Below are 19,837 nucleotides of genomic sequence, written 5' to 3'. Positions count from 1 at the left end.
ACTTTGACTACTTTCCTACGTGGTCCTAACTTTGTGCCAATATGAAAATATTGCCTTCTTAATGTTATCAAATCACGTACCCAACTTGCATCATATCCCACCACTTACTTCACATAGGAATTTTTTTTTTCTATTTCCACCAATTTATTAATTACGTGGCGAATTCATTTTTTTTTGGGGCAAACAATTCGTTAAGCTAATCATAACCACGATAAAGTTTTTGTTATTAAGTTTTTAACATAATTACATATTTAAAAATGGGATTTGAACTTGAAACTATTAATTAAATTGAAACAATTCCCATGAAAATGTAATTTTCTAAATCACTCCGTGTCAAAAGCAGAGATGACAAAATGTACCATAACTTGCGGGTCAATTCACAACACAATAAGTCAAAATGCGAATTATATGATAAAATAGTTCGTGTACGAGTTTGAATTAATGACATAAATTATTATTGTATCGTGTTGAGGGTGACCCACATAACTTCCGTGTCAATCTGCAAATTTTCTTGTCCAAAAATAATATAAAATATTGAAATTTTGATAATTTTGTCGCAACTCGTTACGAGTTAAAGGTCAATCAGCATATTTTACTCAATTTTCCTTTCTTTTTTAATTTTTAGATTAATCTTTTAATTATTGCGGGTCTACCCGTGTGACCGACGACTAGCGGTGAGTTGTGTTCAGTTTCAATTTTTAACCCATAAAAAAAATTTGTCGTATTCGGATTGGATACTTTGACCCACAAATCAGATCTTAACACAACACACCGAAATGTTTTGCCACCTATAGGTCAAAAGATAGAGACACACATATGCAGCTCACATTAATAAATTAATTAAGCCGGAAATGTTTAGATCCTTAACAATCATCATTATGTTGAGACAAAGTATTCCTAGGATGGTAAATATTTAGGATTTTAAACATCGGAGGTCATTATTTTCATCACGATCGTCATTAGAATATTCACAACATTGTAAATTTACTGATTGTGTGCTGCGTTAGATAGCATGTTATTGCCAAAACAAGAAATGAATTAGTATTAAACTTTTTACATTTAGTACCTACTAGACTAAATTAAATTCTTAAAGTTCCTTGAAAGAAGTAAATTGATTGTTTAATGTACCATATTTGACCACGTTTATAACAATCATATAAGGTATATATACCACAATAGGATTTGCGAAGCTTGTATGAATTGAAGTACCTTGTACCCTGTTTGTGGCTTGTGAGGCTTACCTTTGATTTTCGTTGTCAATAATTTTTATTTTTTTTTATAGGTTACATAAATATTACCGTAAGGTGCTCACTCAGGTTTACACGTTTATGACATGTCCTATCATTTAATTAGATAGTCTCATTCATCTTTAATTTTATTCTTTTTACACAGAAAAAAACTTTTATGCTATACTAATATCCAAGTTATTAAAAATTGAAATTTTAAACAATTAATTCAGATCATAATAATATAAAAATAGTAACTTTATTTGTATAGCACAAATTATTTCAGACTATTTTTATACATCAAGAGAAAACTACATATCTACCTTCTTGTTTTATAAGTGATGAGTTGCATTTTTAATATCATTGACGTACATATTTAAATTAGTTTATTTTATTAATGATAATTTAGCTAAACTAAAAAATTCATGAATCATTCCTATAATCGAGATTTATTTACTATCTTATTCTTATGAAATTATGTTAAGCAAAAAATATTTTAAAAATACATTGAGTAATTTTTACTCATTGTCTTTTTATTTTACAATATCACTAAATACCTTTTCTATTTGATTTAAATTATCCATGATAATATAAATTTGGTAGTTGAAAGTAAAAATTGAAATATAATAATATGACTGCAATAGTATGACTAATAATAGCTAATCCCTAACAATCAATAGTATTAATAGTTATATTTCTAGACAAATATGCCTCGAAGAAATTGTGAGAACTACTACAACTCCTCATTTTATTGCAGCAACCCATAGCGTATTGGGCCGATATTAGAATGGAACTTTTGAAATCTCGTAATTTGGGCTTGTTACAAATGATGCTAAGGAATTTTTCTATTTTGGGTAGAGCTCTGTTCACGAAGTAAGTACCTCTGTCGTCCTTCATGGGTGGGAAATAGGTAGAGGTAATATAAAAATGTTATTTTTGTGTCACATTTAATAAATGATATACTCAATTTACCTTAAACAGAAGCTAGTCCTAAATGAGTCTAAGCAAAGGTTTGTGCAACTTGGGTTTTCTGATCTTATAGTTGATAGCTTTATGATTTATTGAAAAATTTGAATTTTCCCCCCTCAACTTCATTGAGAACATACATGAATCAAGGAAGGGTGGGGACCCCAAGTAGCACCTTACATCAATGTAGGTCCAATAGAATCATCTATTTCAAGTCAAAATTTAGCATGCGTTTCGTTGAAAAAAAAAAGTGACAAAATCAATTGCCATCGAGACTTGGAATAGCTGATAAGCTGAATGCATATATAAAGATCCAAAAGTAACTAACTGCAGTGGCGGAGCCACTCCTATGCCAGCAGGTGCCAAGGCACCTGCTTGGTTTAAAAAAAATTTATTTATTATATGTAAATATATAATTAACAAAGATTAAATTTATAATTTGGCAACACCTAAATAAATATAATTATATTTATGTTTTTCAATTAGAAAAAAAAACTCAATACCCAAATCTTTTTACGTGACCCATAAATTAAAATTACTTTCAAAGTTCTAATTTGTGACTTACAATTGCAATCAGATTTCTCTCTCTTTCTCCTTTTTTCATCTGACTTGTTGCACAACTTGCTAGCTCTGCGAAACTTCGATTGAAATAGCAATGGCTTACAAAATGAAAAGATGGAAGAATTAAACAAAAATATATTTTGTAAATAGAAAAGTATAATGAAGGAGAATCCCTTTGACTCTAAATGTTGTCTTTATGCTTTAATTTATAGTTAATATCTCAATTATAAAGTGAAATTTATAGAAAAGTATTATATTTGTGTGTTTTCATATCCTTATGACAATGCTTGGTTCATTACTTATCATGCTATGGGAGGAAAGTGAAATTCTTATGTTTGAAATGTTTACCCAAAATGTTAGTGTCTTTTTATATGTTTGCTTTGATATATAATCATTTAGAAAAATATTTCTGCACTTAATGCATATAAGTTATCTGCATTTACTCTCAAAATAATGTCGTTTTGAGATTGAAAAATTAAAAAATTATAATTATAAAGACTATAATAATCCTAGAATAAATTAAAATTACAAAAACACCATGATTTTCGTCCCAAAACGACGTCGTATTGGGCTTGCTGCAGATAACTTATCTACAATGACCGCAGAAAAAGCGAACCCATAATCATTAACGATTGTTCATTTGAATTTTCAATGTTTTCTGATATTATTTAATACATAATTTAAATAACTATGCTAGAATTCATAATAATTTTTTTTGATTAATTTGTATAATTACGATAAATATCTTGATAATTTAATATGTTAAAAATTTTTGGCACCACCTAAACTTTTGGTGTGGCTCCGCCACTGTCCATAACCATGTCGAACCCAGGCTGAGACAATTGCAATAAGATCAATTGATTGCATTTTGCATATTCCATGTTACACCAACTTTGATACATCTTTGTCACCACTTCGTAGTTCCCACACTGCACCTTCTGCGTACATAATCATTTTCTTCTAAGCTACTTACACATTACACAAGGCGCATCCTACATCTGCATTTACAAACTTGGTTTTACGTTAGTATAACCCATTAAAATTAGACACATAGAAAAAGTGGGACTTACTCGTTTTTTTTTTAAAAAAAAAAAAGCCAAGATTTTCTATGTGTTGCTGCATTTTTTTTTTTTACAATATCAACATAACTATATTTCCCTTAAAGTTATATCTGAAGTTTAACGTAATATATATTTTTTAAATATATAAAAATAAAAACCATTTGATAATATTTATATTTTTTTCAATTTAATATAATTTGACACAAACAAACAAGATAATAGGTAGTTATAATTATGGGAAAAATGTGTTATTTTAAATGAATCAAGATGTGTTATTTCATAGACACAAAGAGATGCCAGTCTTGATAAAAAAATAAAATTAAAGATGTGCGTCTCATCTTTTTGTGTTTATGAAATGATACAACTTGTTTCATTTAAAATAACACATTTTTTCCCTATAATTATTGATAAAAAGAACATCTTATACAAAGTTATTAAATGGTGTAAAAAGTATCTTTTATAAAATGTTAAGAATGTTAAGTGTTCCATCAATGTAAACCAATTCTTTATTTTATTTTATTTTAATTTATGTGTATTTGTTATTCCGTTGAAATTCACTCGTATATGTTGAAGTAAAGAAAAGCATATTTTGAGTATCGGTCCAACTTGTGGTGGCTAGGTGAGAATAATGCAAGCCAGAATCCTATCATGCAATAATGTGCTATGTTTAATTTGTGGGACACGGGAAAAATAGAGTGGGGTTCTGCTTATATGGAAAGTTGAACTTTTGCCAATGAAGAAATGGGGTGGGGTTTCTGCTTATATGGAAAGTTTTATCTTGCCAATATATACCAGACAATGAAACTCATCTTATGACCCAACAAGGTCCTTCCTAGAGGTTTGTGGCCTCTTTTCAACAGTATAAGCAGTTTCTCCACTACTATCACTTATTCGTTGTCATCGTTTCCGTTGTTCTTTTTATATCAGTTATAATTCACTGGCCTCTGATGTAGATTGACGACGTGATATCGATAAACTAATGAGGAGTAAATGTAGTAGTTGTGCTTGATATCATTACTTTATTTTTTTAATAATGTTTGGTGCACAACTTCTAAGACTCATCAAGTGAGGTGACAGAGTAAAAATATATATGCAATCAATTATAATTAAATGATAAAAAAATATGAGCTAAGATGTGTATATGCAAAGTGTAATTCAACTAAAGGTCTAAATTGTTTGGTGAAGGTTATTATATTTCTATGATAACATATAAAAAATTAATTTCAGTTGCCAGCTGGTACAGACTCAGGATTTTTTTTTGGGTGCAAAAAATCAAAGAGCTTTGTTCTTTATATGAGTTTTGGGAGCATGAACAAGTTCCTTTATTCTTAGCTTGTTGAAATTGCATATGCACTTGAAGATTCCGATCATTATTTCATCTGTGTGGTTAGGAAAAATGAAAAAGATGGAGAATCGTGCCATTGGAGGATTGGTGACTCAGTATAGTTGGAGTCAATGAACAAATTTGGGTTCATATTGCTTTAATGTGAATCCACTTGATTAGTTTTCAATTCCTTTATGAAGTTGTCCCAAGTTTGAATGGTATGAACAATTTGTTATGTGCACTAATCTTTTTCATAAATTTTGACCTTTGATATATGTAGCTAATTTAAGACATGCTTTGCTCGTAATTAAAAAAATTAAAATACATATCCTATATTTTTTATGTGATTACATATATGATAGATCATATTATTTGCAACTTTTGTTGCAGGATCAAAAATCAAATAGCACCAATTCATCTATCATATGATAAAAATATTTCAAATTTAGAAATAAATCCCTGAAGGGATAAACCAATGTTTAAATCATTAGTGCATATATTAAATTTTAATTTCACTAATTTAAAAAATTGAGGATGTAATGGTGCATGAGGACTATAGTAAGTTAAAAAACTGCTTCTAGAAAAATTAAGTTTTTTGGTGGCTATGTTAATTTCAACAAATTGATGGAACTGAGGTGTGCAAAAAAACTGGTTCACTTGTCCTGCCCTTGATTCGACCTTGACCTGACCCATAAATACCTATATTTTTTGAACTGGTTTAAATACTGACCCACTTTTATTTGGGTCAGTTTTAGACCTGACTTGTTTTAATATTGACCCATTGACCCAAAACTTGACCCATACCCATTTTGTGAAAAAAAAGAAAATCACAATTACATTAAAAAAAAGTTTTAACGTAAAACAATTATGTCAAATGTTTAACGAAAAATATTTCCATAAAAAGTTTTCGCAAAATTTTTTAACGAAAAATATTTTCATCAAAATTTGTGACTAAAAACATTTATATAAAAAAATTTGACGGAATATTTTTTTGTCAATTTTTTTTACAGAATCTAAATTTCGTCAAAATATTTCACAAAAAAATATATTCATCAAAAATTTCGACGAAACACATTTCCATCGAAATTTTTTGACGGAAAAAAATTTCATCAAAATTCTTTACAGATTTCGAATTTCGGCGAAAGTTTTCGACGGCAACATTTTCATTAAAAATTTTGTCAAAATTTTTAGCGAAACACATTTCTATCGAAAATTTTCGACTAAATATTTTGTCAAGTTTTTTTGATAAAAAATATTCCATCAAAATTTTCAACGGAACACATTTTTGTAAAATAATTTCGATAAAAATTTTGACGGAAAAAATATTCTGTCAAAATTCTTTAGAGAATCTAAATTTCGTCGAAAGTTTCGAATGAAACATTTCCCTCAAACCAATTTCCATCGAAAATTTGGACAAAACACATTTCCATCAAAAAAATTTGACGGAAAAAAATTTCATCAAAATTGTTTACTGATTTCAAATTTTGGCGAAAGTTTTCGACGGAAAAATTTTCGTTAAACTTTTTGACAAAAAAAAAAAATTTCGTCAAAATTTTTAGCGAAACACATTTCCATCGAAAATTTTCAACTAAATATTTTCCTCAAGTTTTTTGATAAAAAATATTTTCATCAAAAATTTCTACGGAACACATTTCTGTAAAAAAAAATTTCGATAAAATTTTTGACAGAAAAAATATTCTGTCAAAATTCTTTAAAGAATCTAAATTTCGTCGAAAGTTTCGAATGAAACATTTTTTTCGAAACAATTTTCGTCAGAACACATTCCCATCGAAATTTTGAACGAAAAACATCCATCAAAATTTTTGATAGAATTTTTTTTTTCGTTTAAAACATTTGATGGAAGAAATCATTTTTGTCAAAACTTTTGACAGAAACTAAATTTTGATAGAAAATTTATTTTTGAAAAAAATTTCATTAGAGAAAAAATTTCATTGGTTTTCGACAAAAAGTATTCCGACGAAAAAATAATTTTGTGACGAAATTCTCGTCATTTGCAATGTAAAAATTTTGACGAAATTTTGTGAGGAAACCAAGTCAAAAACGGGTCAGGTCAGATTTGACCCACTTCAGAAATCAAGTCAGACTCACTTCAGAAACTAAGTGAGGTCAGATATGATCCAGTTCTGAACTAGTTCAACAAAATCCAAACCAAGTCAGACCTGACTTGGATCAAATTAAATTAGGTCGGGTCAAAATAACTGAGTTGGGTCGAGTCGGACAAAAATTTGACCCGACCTGACCTCCTAACTACGAGTAAACAATTGTCTCCATTTTGCCATGACGAGAGAAGTAACAGGTTTGAACCGTGAACTCAACCAAAAAACCTAAACTTCATGAAACAACGCTAGAAAAATTGAAGGTAAAGACTAAGTTAGAAAAAATCTAAGTCAGGCACCAACCTATTAATCATTGAATTTTTTTCAAATTTTAGGAGGGGCCGATGGCCCATCCTAGCCCCTCTGGTCCGTGATTGTTAGGTTAATATTATATTAATAATTTTATATTATATTTTTTTAAGATTAAAAGTATACCTAAATAGCATTTTTTGATACCTCAATTCCAGCGCAATCCCTTCCCCGGAATCAAAATCAAAAAGGAAAAATACCATCCCTTTTCCACAGACAGAGAGAGAGAGAAAAAAAGGGGGGTGGGCGTGGGCGGTGCTGATATGATTCTCTAATCATGAAGCTATGTTGAATTCTATGAAGCTCTCATTACTGATACTCTCTTCTTAATTGACCAAATAACTGTTATTTAACAGAAATACCACTAATTAAGAATGTGTTGTATGGCTAGTACAGAAGTGCTTTTTGTTCCTTCATCTCTCCATTAGCAAATGGTATTCAAACACGAACAGAAAGAGAAATGAAAAGAGAACACCCCCATTGTTTAATTTCAACTTTCATGTAGGGATAGAAATTTTAAAATAGATGTACATATATACGAACACGATGTAATTGAATGAGAAACAGTAATATCAATTAGCTAGACACACATCAAAGAGTAACATCAGCTAGCTAAATTCTTTAGAAAATGATGCATGCACTTGTAAAACTGAGCTCCGATTGTTCTTAATGCGTTATATCATGTAATATAATTAGATAGATACCTTTGTCACTATTAAGAGGTTCGCTTCAATGTCTATTGTAATTATTAAAATAGCAAAGTGAGATAGAAAGTGATGAATCGAATATAAAAGAGGAAACGAATATAAATCATTTTATTGAAACTGTCATCTTTGAAGCCACAACTTTTTCACTTGTCATAGATAAGTAACTTTAATGGGTTATATCTATGTTTCGATATGTCATTTCAAATTGGACCTTAACGGGGCTTCAAGCCTTCACTTCTTGGCCCCAACATTTTCGGTTGAGAACATTCAAGTTGGCAGCTATATCCCATACTCTTTATTAAATTGGTGGACGGTTGACAAATGATTATAATGATTCATGAACACAAAGTTGTGTGCGCAAATGTGATATATGATAGCAATAGCAATGGATTGACAAGCATTACATCCTATTCGTATGTAAGTAAGTGCATATTCATCTAAAAGACCCGAATCTCCTTAAAAATAGGCTTTTTGGTTAATGAAATCTGGAATGGGGATTATTGTGGCATTGAAGATATTGGATGAGCATACGTCAACTCAATCTTTTCAACAAGACATTAAGGCTTCAATTAACCACTCATTATAACACACCATTGTGGAATGTTGAGTCAAAAAGGACCTTGGCTGACAGGGAATTGTTAAATCACAATTTACCAGCACACTTTTGCAACTACGGGTCGCTGCATACAACTTCTATGTGCTTATTGGTGTTGTAATTGCGACAAATAATGCCATTATTAATCATTGACGTGTATTAATTTCAACAAACAACTTGCAATATGGCAACCCAAAAATAAAAATAAAAATAAAAATTGCAGATTCTTTTTTTTTTTTTTAAGTAAATAGATTCTTTTTGTTTTAGATTAAAACTTTTGTGGTAAAACATTGCATGCCTAGTGATACCATATTATAGGTGGGACAATTACCCATGTTTTATTTTCTTGATCCCAACGATAGAATAAAAGATCGTTAGTTACTACAAAGAAGCAAGATTCCTCACATCTTTTGGCTCTGTCATTTGATGTAGATATGTAAAGGAGGTATTCTTTGGAGGAGAATTCACTAACTCTTCCAATGCATGTCACTGGTGGCCATATATTTTTTCTATGACCATAAGGAGGCAGAGTAATCTCAGTTTCATTTTTAGGAGTAACAAGTTTTGATACCTCATAGACCTTGTTACCTGAACATTTAACATAGATGTTTCCTTTTGCCTGGGTATTGTATACATACATTTTGGAAGGAGAACACATGCCTGAATCCCAACATGTAAACAGCAATGACAGCACAATGGCAATTGTTAAGTGGAAGTTGTTCATGGTTAGAAATTATCTTGTTCTGATGCTTTCTGTTCCCAGAATTCATATTCCACTATATATTCAGTTCAAGGACCTTGTCATTTATTGTTTCTGTTACAATAGGAGCTATGAGTTTACATAGCGTTAGTGAATTACATTTAATGATACATTACTACTTCACATTTATTTTTTTGCTAATACTAACGCAGGTTAGATGTGAAAGAATCAAATGTAGCCCAGTAGTTATTACTTGTTAATGAAGAGAAATTGGGCCTCCATTATTTTCTAAAGATTGGCCCAATGTCAGTCAAAAATATTTTTGGGTCTAAAAGTCTTTAGCTGGCTGATTCATGAGATACATGTTTCTACCTCAATTGTTAGATCACTTCTTCACCAAAATATTAACTTATCGATCAACAGGTTCAAGTAGCAGAGTTCCAAATTCGAGTTATGGAATTGGAGAAAATGGTATTTAGACGGATTGGATGAAAAAATATAGGGTTAAGATGCGACTAATATACTTTTAACAATTTATAACTATGTACTAAGAATAATACATGATTATAATATTAAAGTTGTATTTTTTTTCACTTTCCATATCAGCAAACAGTGTGAAGAGAGAGAAAAAAGTATAATTTTAATATTATAACTATTTACTACACTTAATACATAGTTATAAATTGGTAAAAAGACATAAGTTATATCCTTTAACAAGATAAATTATTTTTTCAAAAATATATAGGAAAAATCATCACTTCGATATCCGTATCAATCATTTTTTTATTTTCTATATTTTTTTAAGGTAGGTCCCACTTTTTCTTGTTTCTCTACGTAGTAAAGCTCCAACTTATCATGCAACATCAGAAGTTGCAAGTCCAAAATATATAGGGTAAACCAGGCAAAACAAAATGCATGATTGTATATGATAGAAAAGGTTTAGGATACATATATCATACATGTATAATAATACACAAATATATATCAAGTCGCGAGTACTAATACATTAAAATTGATCTTCAGTATACCATTTTTAATTTACTGGGGTATAGCCAAAAGGGCTTGGGATTGCTTCTCATAGCGGAAACCATTTGCCTTGGAATCATCAGCAGACCACACAAAAATACCATGAAGTTTTTTCTGAATTTTGAGCCTATGACAGGCTGTGAAGAATCCATTATCTGGGGACAACCCACCACTCCCATCACTAATGAAGCTCACTAAGACCTTCCCACCATTGTAATTTGAACTTTGTATGTTGAAGTAATCAATAAACTGTGACACACTTGTGCCTTTGTCATATGCATAAAACTGGAAGTTAACGTAATCTATGAGGTGCCCGTAACTCTTCCACAAGGCCATGTAGTGACTCTGAACTTGATCATCATCAAATGGAGCAATAGAAGCAAAAGTTATGACCCCATTTGTTTTGAGAGTTTTGATTAGTTTCCCCACACACTCAGCAAAGGTATCAGGGTCTGACTTGAAATGCTCATAGTCAATGTCAATTCCATCCAAATTATAGTCCTTGATTATGTTTGTGAGTGAAGAAACTGCATTGGAAACCCATGAATCAATTGAAGATGGATCAAAGTAAGCAGAGCCACCTCCAACACTGTCCCCTCCAAGACTAAGTGCCACCTTAACATTTGAATTCTTACTCTTGATGGAAGAAACTTGGGAGGGGCTAAGGTTTTGAGTGTCCCAAAAGATGTTAAATTTTCCGTTGGTTGGAGAAGGGGAAGATGATGATGTGTCATAGTCTATAGCGAAGGAGAGAATGAAGTGGAATTGGACATTTGGGTTGACAGGGACATCTGAAAATTTGACATTGTTGAACTCAGCTCCAATGTATTCTCTGAATATGTTAGAGCTTGATGAGGGTGATTCTCCAGCATGGGTTGATGTAAGGAGCAAGAAGAAGAAAAAGAAGAAAGTTTTAAGGGTGAAAATGGTAAAGCAAAGGTTGGGAATGGGAAGTTCCATTGTCATCCCACTAATGTTTATAGTGCTATGCTACGAGGTAATCAAGCATTGCTTTGATGAGTTTATATAGTAATGTAACATAGTTTATGGATGATGAAGTGCAAATATAAAATTGGATGCATGCCGTAACCATATGTTGGTCCTTTATTTATTGTATACTAAATTGGTTTCACATATTGAAGACACGTCCTTTTTCCACAGAAAATTAAACTATATTAGCCTTTGTTGAATCTTGTTTTGTTGCTTTTGTTAGTAGAAAGACAGTCATTCACAGCCAATCGCCTCCCACTTCTGAATTTTCTGCCCACTGCCTTTTGATCTAGTTTTGATCATTGTACAGAACGTTGATAGTAGCCTACTTCCTTATACTTTTATTCATTTTATGGTTAGTGGGGGTGATATTAAAAACATGATGCCTTAATTATTATCTTGAGTTTGTCTTTGGAATCATTCAAAATTAAAAATAATCTGATTTAGTTTCAATTGAATTGATTTGATTTACAAGGGCTCATATATACCAAGTCATTTACACTTTTTATCCAAAAATTCTACTTATCATATCCTTAAAAAATAAAATTAATATGAATTCAAGTGAATTAAGAGAAGGAGTAAAACAAAAAAATAAATAGAAATGGGTAGGTTTAGGCTAATAAAGATGAGTGTTATTAATCTCATGTTAAAGAAGATAAGTTTATCTCATGTTATAGAAACAAATATGTGGATCCCACCATCTAAAGAAAAAATATATAATTATCGAAAGATGTGTAGAAAAAAAAACTAATATCATATAACATGAGAATAATTTTTTTCAATAAAAATATATGCAGAAGAAGAAAAGAAGTGAGAAACAAACAGTACAACGGCCCATAGAAACAAGTTAAAAGACCTGAGGTTTTTGGTACGGCAATCCTTACTTGTAAGCTAATTGTCTTGGAAGGCAAAGCGTCTCAATTCTGAATTGACCTACTTTCTCTTAATATTATTTAGGGGGGAAACTTTATTTTATTGGCAACGAAGTTACTTGAGAATGTGCCAAAATAAAAGACTGGTCTAAGGGTGGTGGTCTAATAGAAAAGCAATGTCAACTGAAGTTCAATGAATGAAGGGAATAGGCCCACCTTAGTGTCTGAAATCACAGCCCAACCCAATTGTCTTGTTCTCCTTTTAAAGCCCAACAGTCTCTCCTTATTCAGCTATCATTAGAATAATAATACCGCATAATCTCAAGGTGATCTTAAACTTTTGGAAAAAGAAAAATGTAAATTATCACGATTAATTGGAAAATCAACACTTGATATTGTGATAAAATAAATGTACATGTATGATAAGCAATGGAAATGTTAAAATTTCCTTCATTAATTTTTTAATCAACGGTTATAAATATGCGCTTTTCTTTATAAAGTGTATCCTCTTTAAAGAAGTCAAACTCTTTTTTCTTTTTTGTATAACTCAAACTCTTTTAACATATTTGTGGCGACTTCGGCGAGTGCACCGGTCGTACAAGTAATATAGTGTAAAAGAGTGGGGTTATCATTCTCACGAGAACTGATTATCAATCACTAACTTATCAATGCGATTAAAGTTGGATCGATCTTAAAATTGTTAAAAAAGAAAAATGAACAAAAACAAAAACATGAAAAGACCTCTTTCGAGGGAGAGTACCTCCTAAACCAAACAAAGATTGAAATATTTCTTATGTATTCATTATCAGTAAAACCATCATTTTATACACCCACCAAGCTATCAACAACAGAAAAAATGGAGAAAAATAACAGAAAGACGAAAATGAATACAAGCAAGTATCAGTAACCAAAAGCAATAACAGAATTTACTACCCACAATAATTGCCTAACAGACTGACAGTAATGCTAACTTCTCCACCCTTAGCTCACAACTAATGCTCATATAAAAAAACCATTCATCCATTTGGACTGGATTTTATTTTTGTTCCTTTTTTTTTGGACCACCTACTACTGGGCTAATATCATAACATTTGGCGCTAGAGAAAGGGCTTGAACCTCCTCTGGCGCAAAGCGAGTAAGAATTAATTTTTATTAATTTTTTATTTTCTTGATTTTTATATTCCCAACTAATTCCAACTGTCTTTGCTCATTAGATTATTGATTTGTTATTTTAAACTTGAAACAATATGAAAAAGGGATTAAAATCTTATCTAGTTGTTGGAATTTTAATATCTTTTGAGATTTATTAATTAACACTATGTTCTTAATCATATTAATTATTATTTAAATTATTTTTGATATTAAAAATATAGTGTCTTTGACAATTATCAATACTCTCTATTATATATTACTGGGTAAATTTAATGTTGTTCCTATTGAATCACCTAACATGACCCACATAAAATTCACCCAATAATAATATTAAAGAGTGTTGAAGAGAGACTAGTGTATTATTAGCATTTCTTTGCTTAATATCTCAACTTATCAAAAAGAAAAATACATGAATGAATTAAGTACAGGTGATTACATTTAATTTCTTTTATCTTTTTATTCAGAAAAGGAACTATTTATAATGTAGTTACTTGTATATTTGGACACTTTTATTCATTTACGAGCTGTCCAACTAGTTTGATAATATTTGCCACGGAATTTGAGAATTGATAAGTTACAAATTAAAATTAGGTTTGCCATCACATCTTTATCTTTGCCACGGAACATTTGTCTTTCTTTAATATAAGTTGCAACCTTTTGGGGAGCAAAATAAACAAATTTGCCTTTGCTCAAAACTTGGGCTAAAAGGGCAAGTGGTGGAAAAAGAATCAGAACCTCGTCATGAGTAAATGTCAGAGAAGAGGGGTCATAATGTAATATAAAATGCTAAGAAATGTGTAGTTAAGTGCATTAAAATTTGGGTTTTATAATTCTCACATAATTAAAATTTTCCTACCCATCCTTCGATGATTTTCGTGTTGATATAGATCCTACATATAATTTTTTTTAACATATGGATCTCACATGTTTTTTGTCTCTAAAACATAAGATTTCAATTCTTATTCAGCATGAGAATTATAAAACCCTTAAAATTTTTATAAGAAAGTTGCTATTATCAGGCTTAATTGGCTTAGAAAAGAAAGAAGAAATATTTAGTTTTAGTTAACTTGCTCAGGAAGTGTGTCTTTTTTAATCTTAATCATACAAATTACATTAAACGTCATGCTATATTAAAAAAAAAAAAAATCAATCATAAATTGAATATACTCTTTTATCATTATCAGGTAGCTCAGGAAGTGTGTCGTTTTTTATTGGCAACAAAGTTACTTGACAGTGTGCCAAAATAGAAGACTCGACGTCTAAGGGTGGTGGTCTGATGGAGAAGCAATGTCAACCGAAGATCAATAAAATGAAGGGAATAGACCCACCTTAATTTCTGAAAGCACAGCCCAACCCAATTGCCTTGTTCTCCTTTTAAAGCCCAACAGTCTCTCCTTATTCAGCTATCATTAGAATAATACTGCATAATCTCAAGATGATCTTAAACTTTTCGAAAAAGAAAAATATAAAGTTAAAATTGATTAGGAGAGTTTTGCCGCCACATGGTCTTACAAAAACCAATAAATAATATCTAAAAATAACAATAAAAATTAAAGTTATTACCATTAATTGGAAAATCAACGCTTAATATTGTGATAAAATATATGTACATGTATGATAAGCAATTGAATTGTTAAAATTTGCTTCACTAAATTTTTAATCAACAGTTATACCTCTTCACTTCTCTCTAAAGTGTATTACTCTTTAAAGGAATCAAACCCTTTTAATATATTTGTTGGGATATTCAAGTACGATGGAGTTTCATATTAGAGAATTAATTTTCTCATTTTACATGAGAAAATTTTCTCATGTTGCACATACAATACATGAGTGGGGTCCACAAAAAGGTGATAAGACAAAAAAGTCAAGATAGGATCCACTCATGTATTGTGAGTGTAGCATGAGAAAATTTTCTCATATAAAATGAGAAAACTATTTCCCTTCATATTATTTAGTAATGGACTAAGTCGTTTGGTACAAAGTTTTTTTTAGGATTTCCAAGAAACTGAAGGTGATAATCTTATTTATCCACGTTTGGTATAAGATTTTTAAATTTTTTCTGAAAATCTGATTTTTCCAGGATTTTATTTTGTTTATAATTTTTTTGAAAATATCATCCAAGAATATCACTTACGGGGTGGTATTCTAGGATTTCTATGACAAGAAAAATTTTAATACAACCAAATATAGTATCAAAAAAATTAACTCAATATACCCGGAAATATATTAGCCTACCAAACAATTTTTTGGTAACATTCACGGAAAACTCATTTTCCGATCATATTCCTAAAAATTGTGATTTCTGGATAAAAAAAAATTTCTTCCCTACCAAACGCCTCCTAAATTCTGAATTAAGACAAGATATTTGACCCATTTAATATGATTGATCTAGTTTAGCCCATTGATGATTGTTTTCTCTCTGATCCGCATGACAACATTTTTTATTATATATTAGGGGAATGATATTGTAACAACCAAGTTGTGTTACTACCAATCAATCTCACCGTTAGATCGATTATGTTGATCCAACGGTTATATTTATTTTCATCTTTGTATGGTTATGATTCCCCATATTTAAAGTGAAAGCATTAAATATGAGAAATCATAACCATACAAAGGTGGAAATAAATATAAAGTATTAAATTTGGGAAATCATAATCATACAAAGATAAAAATAAATATAACTGTTGGAACAACATAAACGATCTAACAGTGAAATTGATTGGTAGGACCTTGGTAGTAACACAACTTAGTTGTTACAATATCTTTTCCCTATATATTATACCATAAATTTTAAACGAATCGTGTCCGAAGTAGTTCTAATGGACCCAATTAATGTGATTTCGGATTTGTACCTCTTTCTTATTAGCATTTGTTAGGCTCCGCGTCTCTCCTTATATATATATATATATATATATATATATATAAGGTTTTATGTTTATCATGTAACATAACATGACTTCACTTTCCTACACACATATTAAAGAGATGGAGTCCATATGTTTTTCTTTCTCTTTCATCATTCCACTTTCTCTCCCCTTTGTTGTGTGTGTTGGAAACAAAACTTAAGTTATGTAACATAATATTAATAAAACCCATATATATATGAGTTTTATTTTTCTCATGCAATAATTTTTTTTTCATACTATAGACACATCTTATGTGGAGTCCAGTGGTGGACCCACTTGCTGGCAAATGCCCGCAAGTGCGGTCATAAAAAAATTAATTTCAATTTTTTTTTTAGTTGCAGGTCTTTATTAGTCTTTTAATTCAATATATATATTAAGAGTAAATATTCTTTTAAGTTTCTAGCAAAAAACATGATCTCCATTTTAATCTCTTAAAAAAAAAATTAATCTCGAGGTCCCTAAAAATTTTAAAGTGAATCAATTTAGTTAAAATCGTGGTCCTTCACAAATTCAAAAAAGACCTACATTAGTCCCTCAAAAAGACCAAAATTGATCCACTTTGAATTTCATAGGGACGAGGTGACTAATTTTTTTTATAATAGACTAAAGTGGGGACCAAATTTTTTGTTAGGGACGTACGGAGATGATTAAAACAACGTAGCAGCGCAAATTGATTAGAGAGAAAACTTATTCTTCCTCCCTTGTCACGTACCCATTCTGATGCTCTCTTCATCCTTTGTTTTCTTTTTCATTTTTATAAAAAGAGATGATTGATTGTAGGTATGACATTCTCAAAATAGGTAATATCTAAAGACGAGGCCTTCACTGTGATTTTGCTTGCCTTACGTATTAGTAATGTTGACTTTTTTATTCACCAGTATGAAATAGAATGATGATGTATGGGAAGATTTAGGGGGAATTAATTGGTCAAACTATTGCCTGCAGCTTGTTATGAAAGCTGCGGGTTTAAGCGTTGATTTAAACTTTCTTTACAAAAAAAATCTCGGGCGCGGATATAATATTTTTTTCCTGGGTCCGCCACTGGTGGAGTCCACATCTATTAAAAGAATATAAAAGCAAAAGAAAAAAAAAACCACTCCCCGTTAAACCTGACTAGTGAGTGTGGGGTGGAGGTAATCCTTGTACGCAGCCTTACCCTTGCATAATTGCAAAGAGGCTGTTTCCTGAATTCGAACCCATGACCTTTCAGTCATGAAGGAACAACTTTACCACTGCTCTGGTTCGCCCCCTTAAAAGCAAAAGAAAATGCTGCACGAAAATCAATGGGTCACTGATAGGAGAAAACAATTATCCTACAACATAAAAAATATTTTCCTTTATATATATATATATAGGGCTTTATACCTCTATTGGTAATGCAGAGGATCAGATTTTACAACAGAAAGAAACAAATATGGGACCCACCATATTTGTTGAAAAATAAAATTAAAATTAATATGACATAAATTGTGATGAGTCTATGGCTATAAAAAAACTTCTTCTTATGTGGCAGAAAAAGTGTTTTACCCATATATATATATATATATATATATTTATATATATATATATATATATTGATAAAATCATTTCTCCAACCGCTTAACGTCCAACAATGACAGTTACGACTATGATTCCTTACATTTAGTGCCTGTTTGGATCCTCTCTTTTTTAAGTTAGAAGCTACTTATAAACATAAGTTAGGTCAAACAGGTTTTAGGAAAAGCTCTTATAGTGAAAAGATCTTTTTTTATAATGAAGAAAAAAGCTGAAAACTAAAAGCTCCTAGGAGGAGCTTTTTTTTAAGCTCTTATTTGTTTTTCTTGAATTGTGTGCTTTTTTTTAAATGAAGAGTGATAAAGATAGAGAGAGATAATTTTCTTGAAATATGTGCTTTTAAGTAATTTTTAAGCTAAATTTTTTATGTAATTTTCAAACAGCTTTTAGCTTTTTTTTTTAGCTTTAACTTATAAGTAGCTTCTAGCTTAAAAATAAGAGGATCCAAACAGACTCTTAATGCTTTCACCTATGTATATGGTAACTATTTGATTGCTGGACGTCAAGCAGCCAGAGTTTACAAAAGATGAAAACATTAAATGTGAGGAATCATAACCATATACTTGTCATTGCTGTAAGTAAAACGACTATAAAAATAATTTTACTTTTATATATATATATATAGGGGCAAGTTATATTTACAAACTTTTTTGTTTACAAACTCTTACAAATTATACTATCTTCTTCTGGAAGAACACTAATTACACTATCTTTTCCCGGGAGAACATAGTGCAATTTGCATAAATTTGTAAAAAAAAATTGTAAAAGGATCCTTCCCTATATATATATATATATATATATATATATATATATATATATATATTAAGTACGGGTGATTACATTTAATATTTTAACAGTTTATTCAGAAAAAATAATAACTACTTATAAAGGTTGTTCCTTGTATAGTTGGGCACTTCTATTTACACTTACGAGCTGTCCAACTAGTTTGATAATATTTGCCACGGAATTCGAGAATTGATAAGTTACAAATTAAAATTAGGTTTTCCATCACATCTTTATCTTTGATGACTTGTTCATATGTCAGGGTTATGAGATTGATGGTAGAACTTAAATTAAGTTTTTTTTTTTCGAACCGTCCTTTCTACTTAATAACTGGGGGAATATTGCCCGTGAATAATATCTATTTCAATCAAACTCGATCAATTAACCACTAACACTTGTTCATGTTTCCTGTACCGAGTTTCATTTAAAAATATAACTCAATTCTCCATATTACACTTCTACGGACATTGCTTCCCTCTGAACTGAGAAATAAAACCCATTAATATTAATAAAAAAAAAAATGCAATTAACAAAACTACGTTATAGGGATTAGGGACCATAGTTCAAGGAAAGATGGCACTATGCTAGGTTTTTATTTATTTATTTATTTAGGTGGGGGAACCATTATTTATGACCCGGAATGCATGCTTGGAACTTCATCAACTACCCTGAAAGCAAAATCAGACCAATCTCTATATTTTACTTTGTTTGTTGTATTCACATGGCACTTCATCTATGGCAATTTTTGAGTAAGAACATAAATAACCATCATGTTGTAACTAATCCTACTCCTAGTTGGGATCACAGAGTCACCATAATTTAGTCAGGGAATAAGCGGGGAAGGATGAAAGTGTTGGTTTTTTGATTGCACATCTCAACAAACCTTGAGTGACTAGTGAGTCCAGCATTGTCTTTCTTTATTATAAGTTGCAACCTTTTGGGGAACAAAATAAACAAATTTGCCTTTGCTCAAGACTTGGGCGAA

General features: G+C 30.5%; 1 protein-coding gene across 1 annotated transcript; it reads right to left on the bottom strand.

Moving 5' to 3' along the window:
* Positions 1-10,604: 10,604 nt before the first annotated feature.
* LOC133305596 (chitinase 2-like) lies at positions 10,605-11,552 on the bottom strand. Its single transcript, XM_061505849.1, has one exon. It carries the CDS (start codon positions 11,550-11,552, stop codon positions 10,605-10,607), a length of 948 nt encoding a protein of 315 aa, XP_061361833.1.
* Positions 11,553-19,837: the final 8,285 nt, after the last annotated feature.

The sequence above is a fragment of the Gastrolobium bilobum genome, unplaced genomic scaffold (genome assembly GCF_033153095.1).
Source record: "Gastrolobium bilobum isolate Gb01-03AN ecotype WA unplaced genomic scaffold, APGP_CSIRO_Gbil_v1 utg1533, whole genome shotgun sequence".
In the NCBI taxonomy this organism is placed as follows: Eukaryota; Viridiplantae; Streptophyta; class Magnoliopsida; order Fabales; family Fabaceae; genus Gastrolobium; species Gastrolobium bilobum.
The sequence above is the reverse complement of the archived record's forward strand: the minus strand, read 5'-3'. Positions and strand labels throughout refer to the sequence as shown.

Excerpts from the sequence above, each read along its gene's own strand:
- LOC133305596 (XM_061505849.1), bottom strand. The coding sequence starts at position 11,552 with ATGGAACTTCCCATTCCCAACCTTTGCTTTACCATTTTCACCCTTAAA.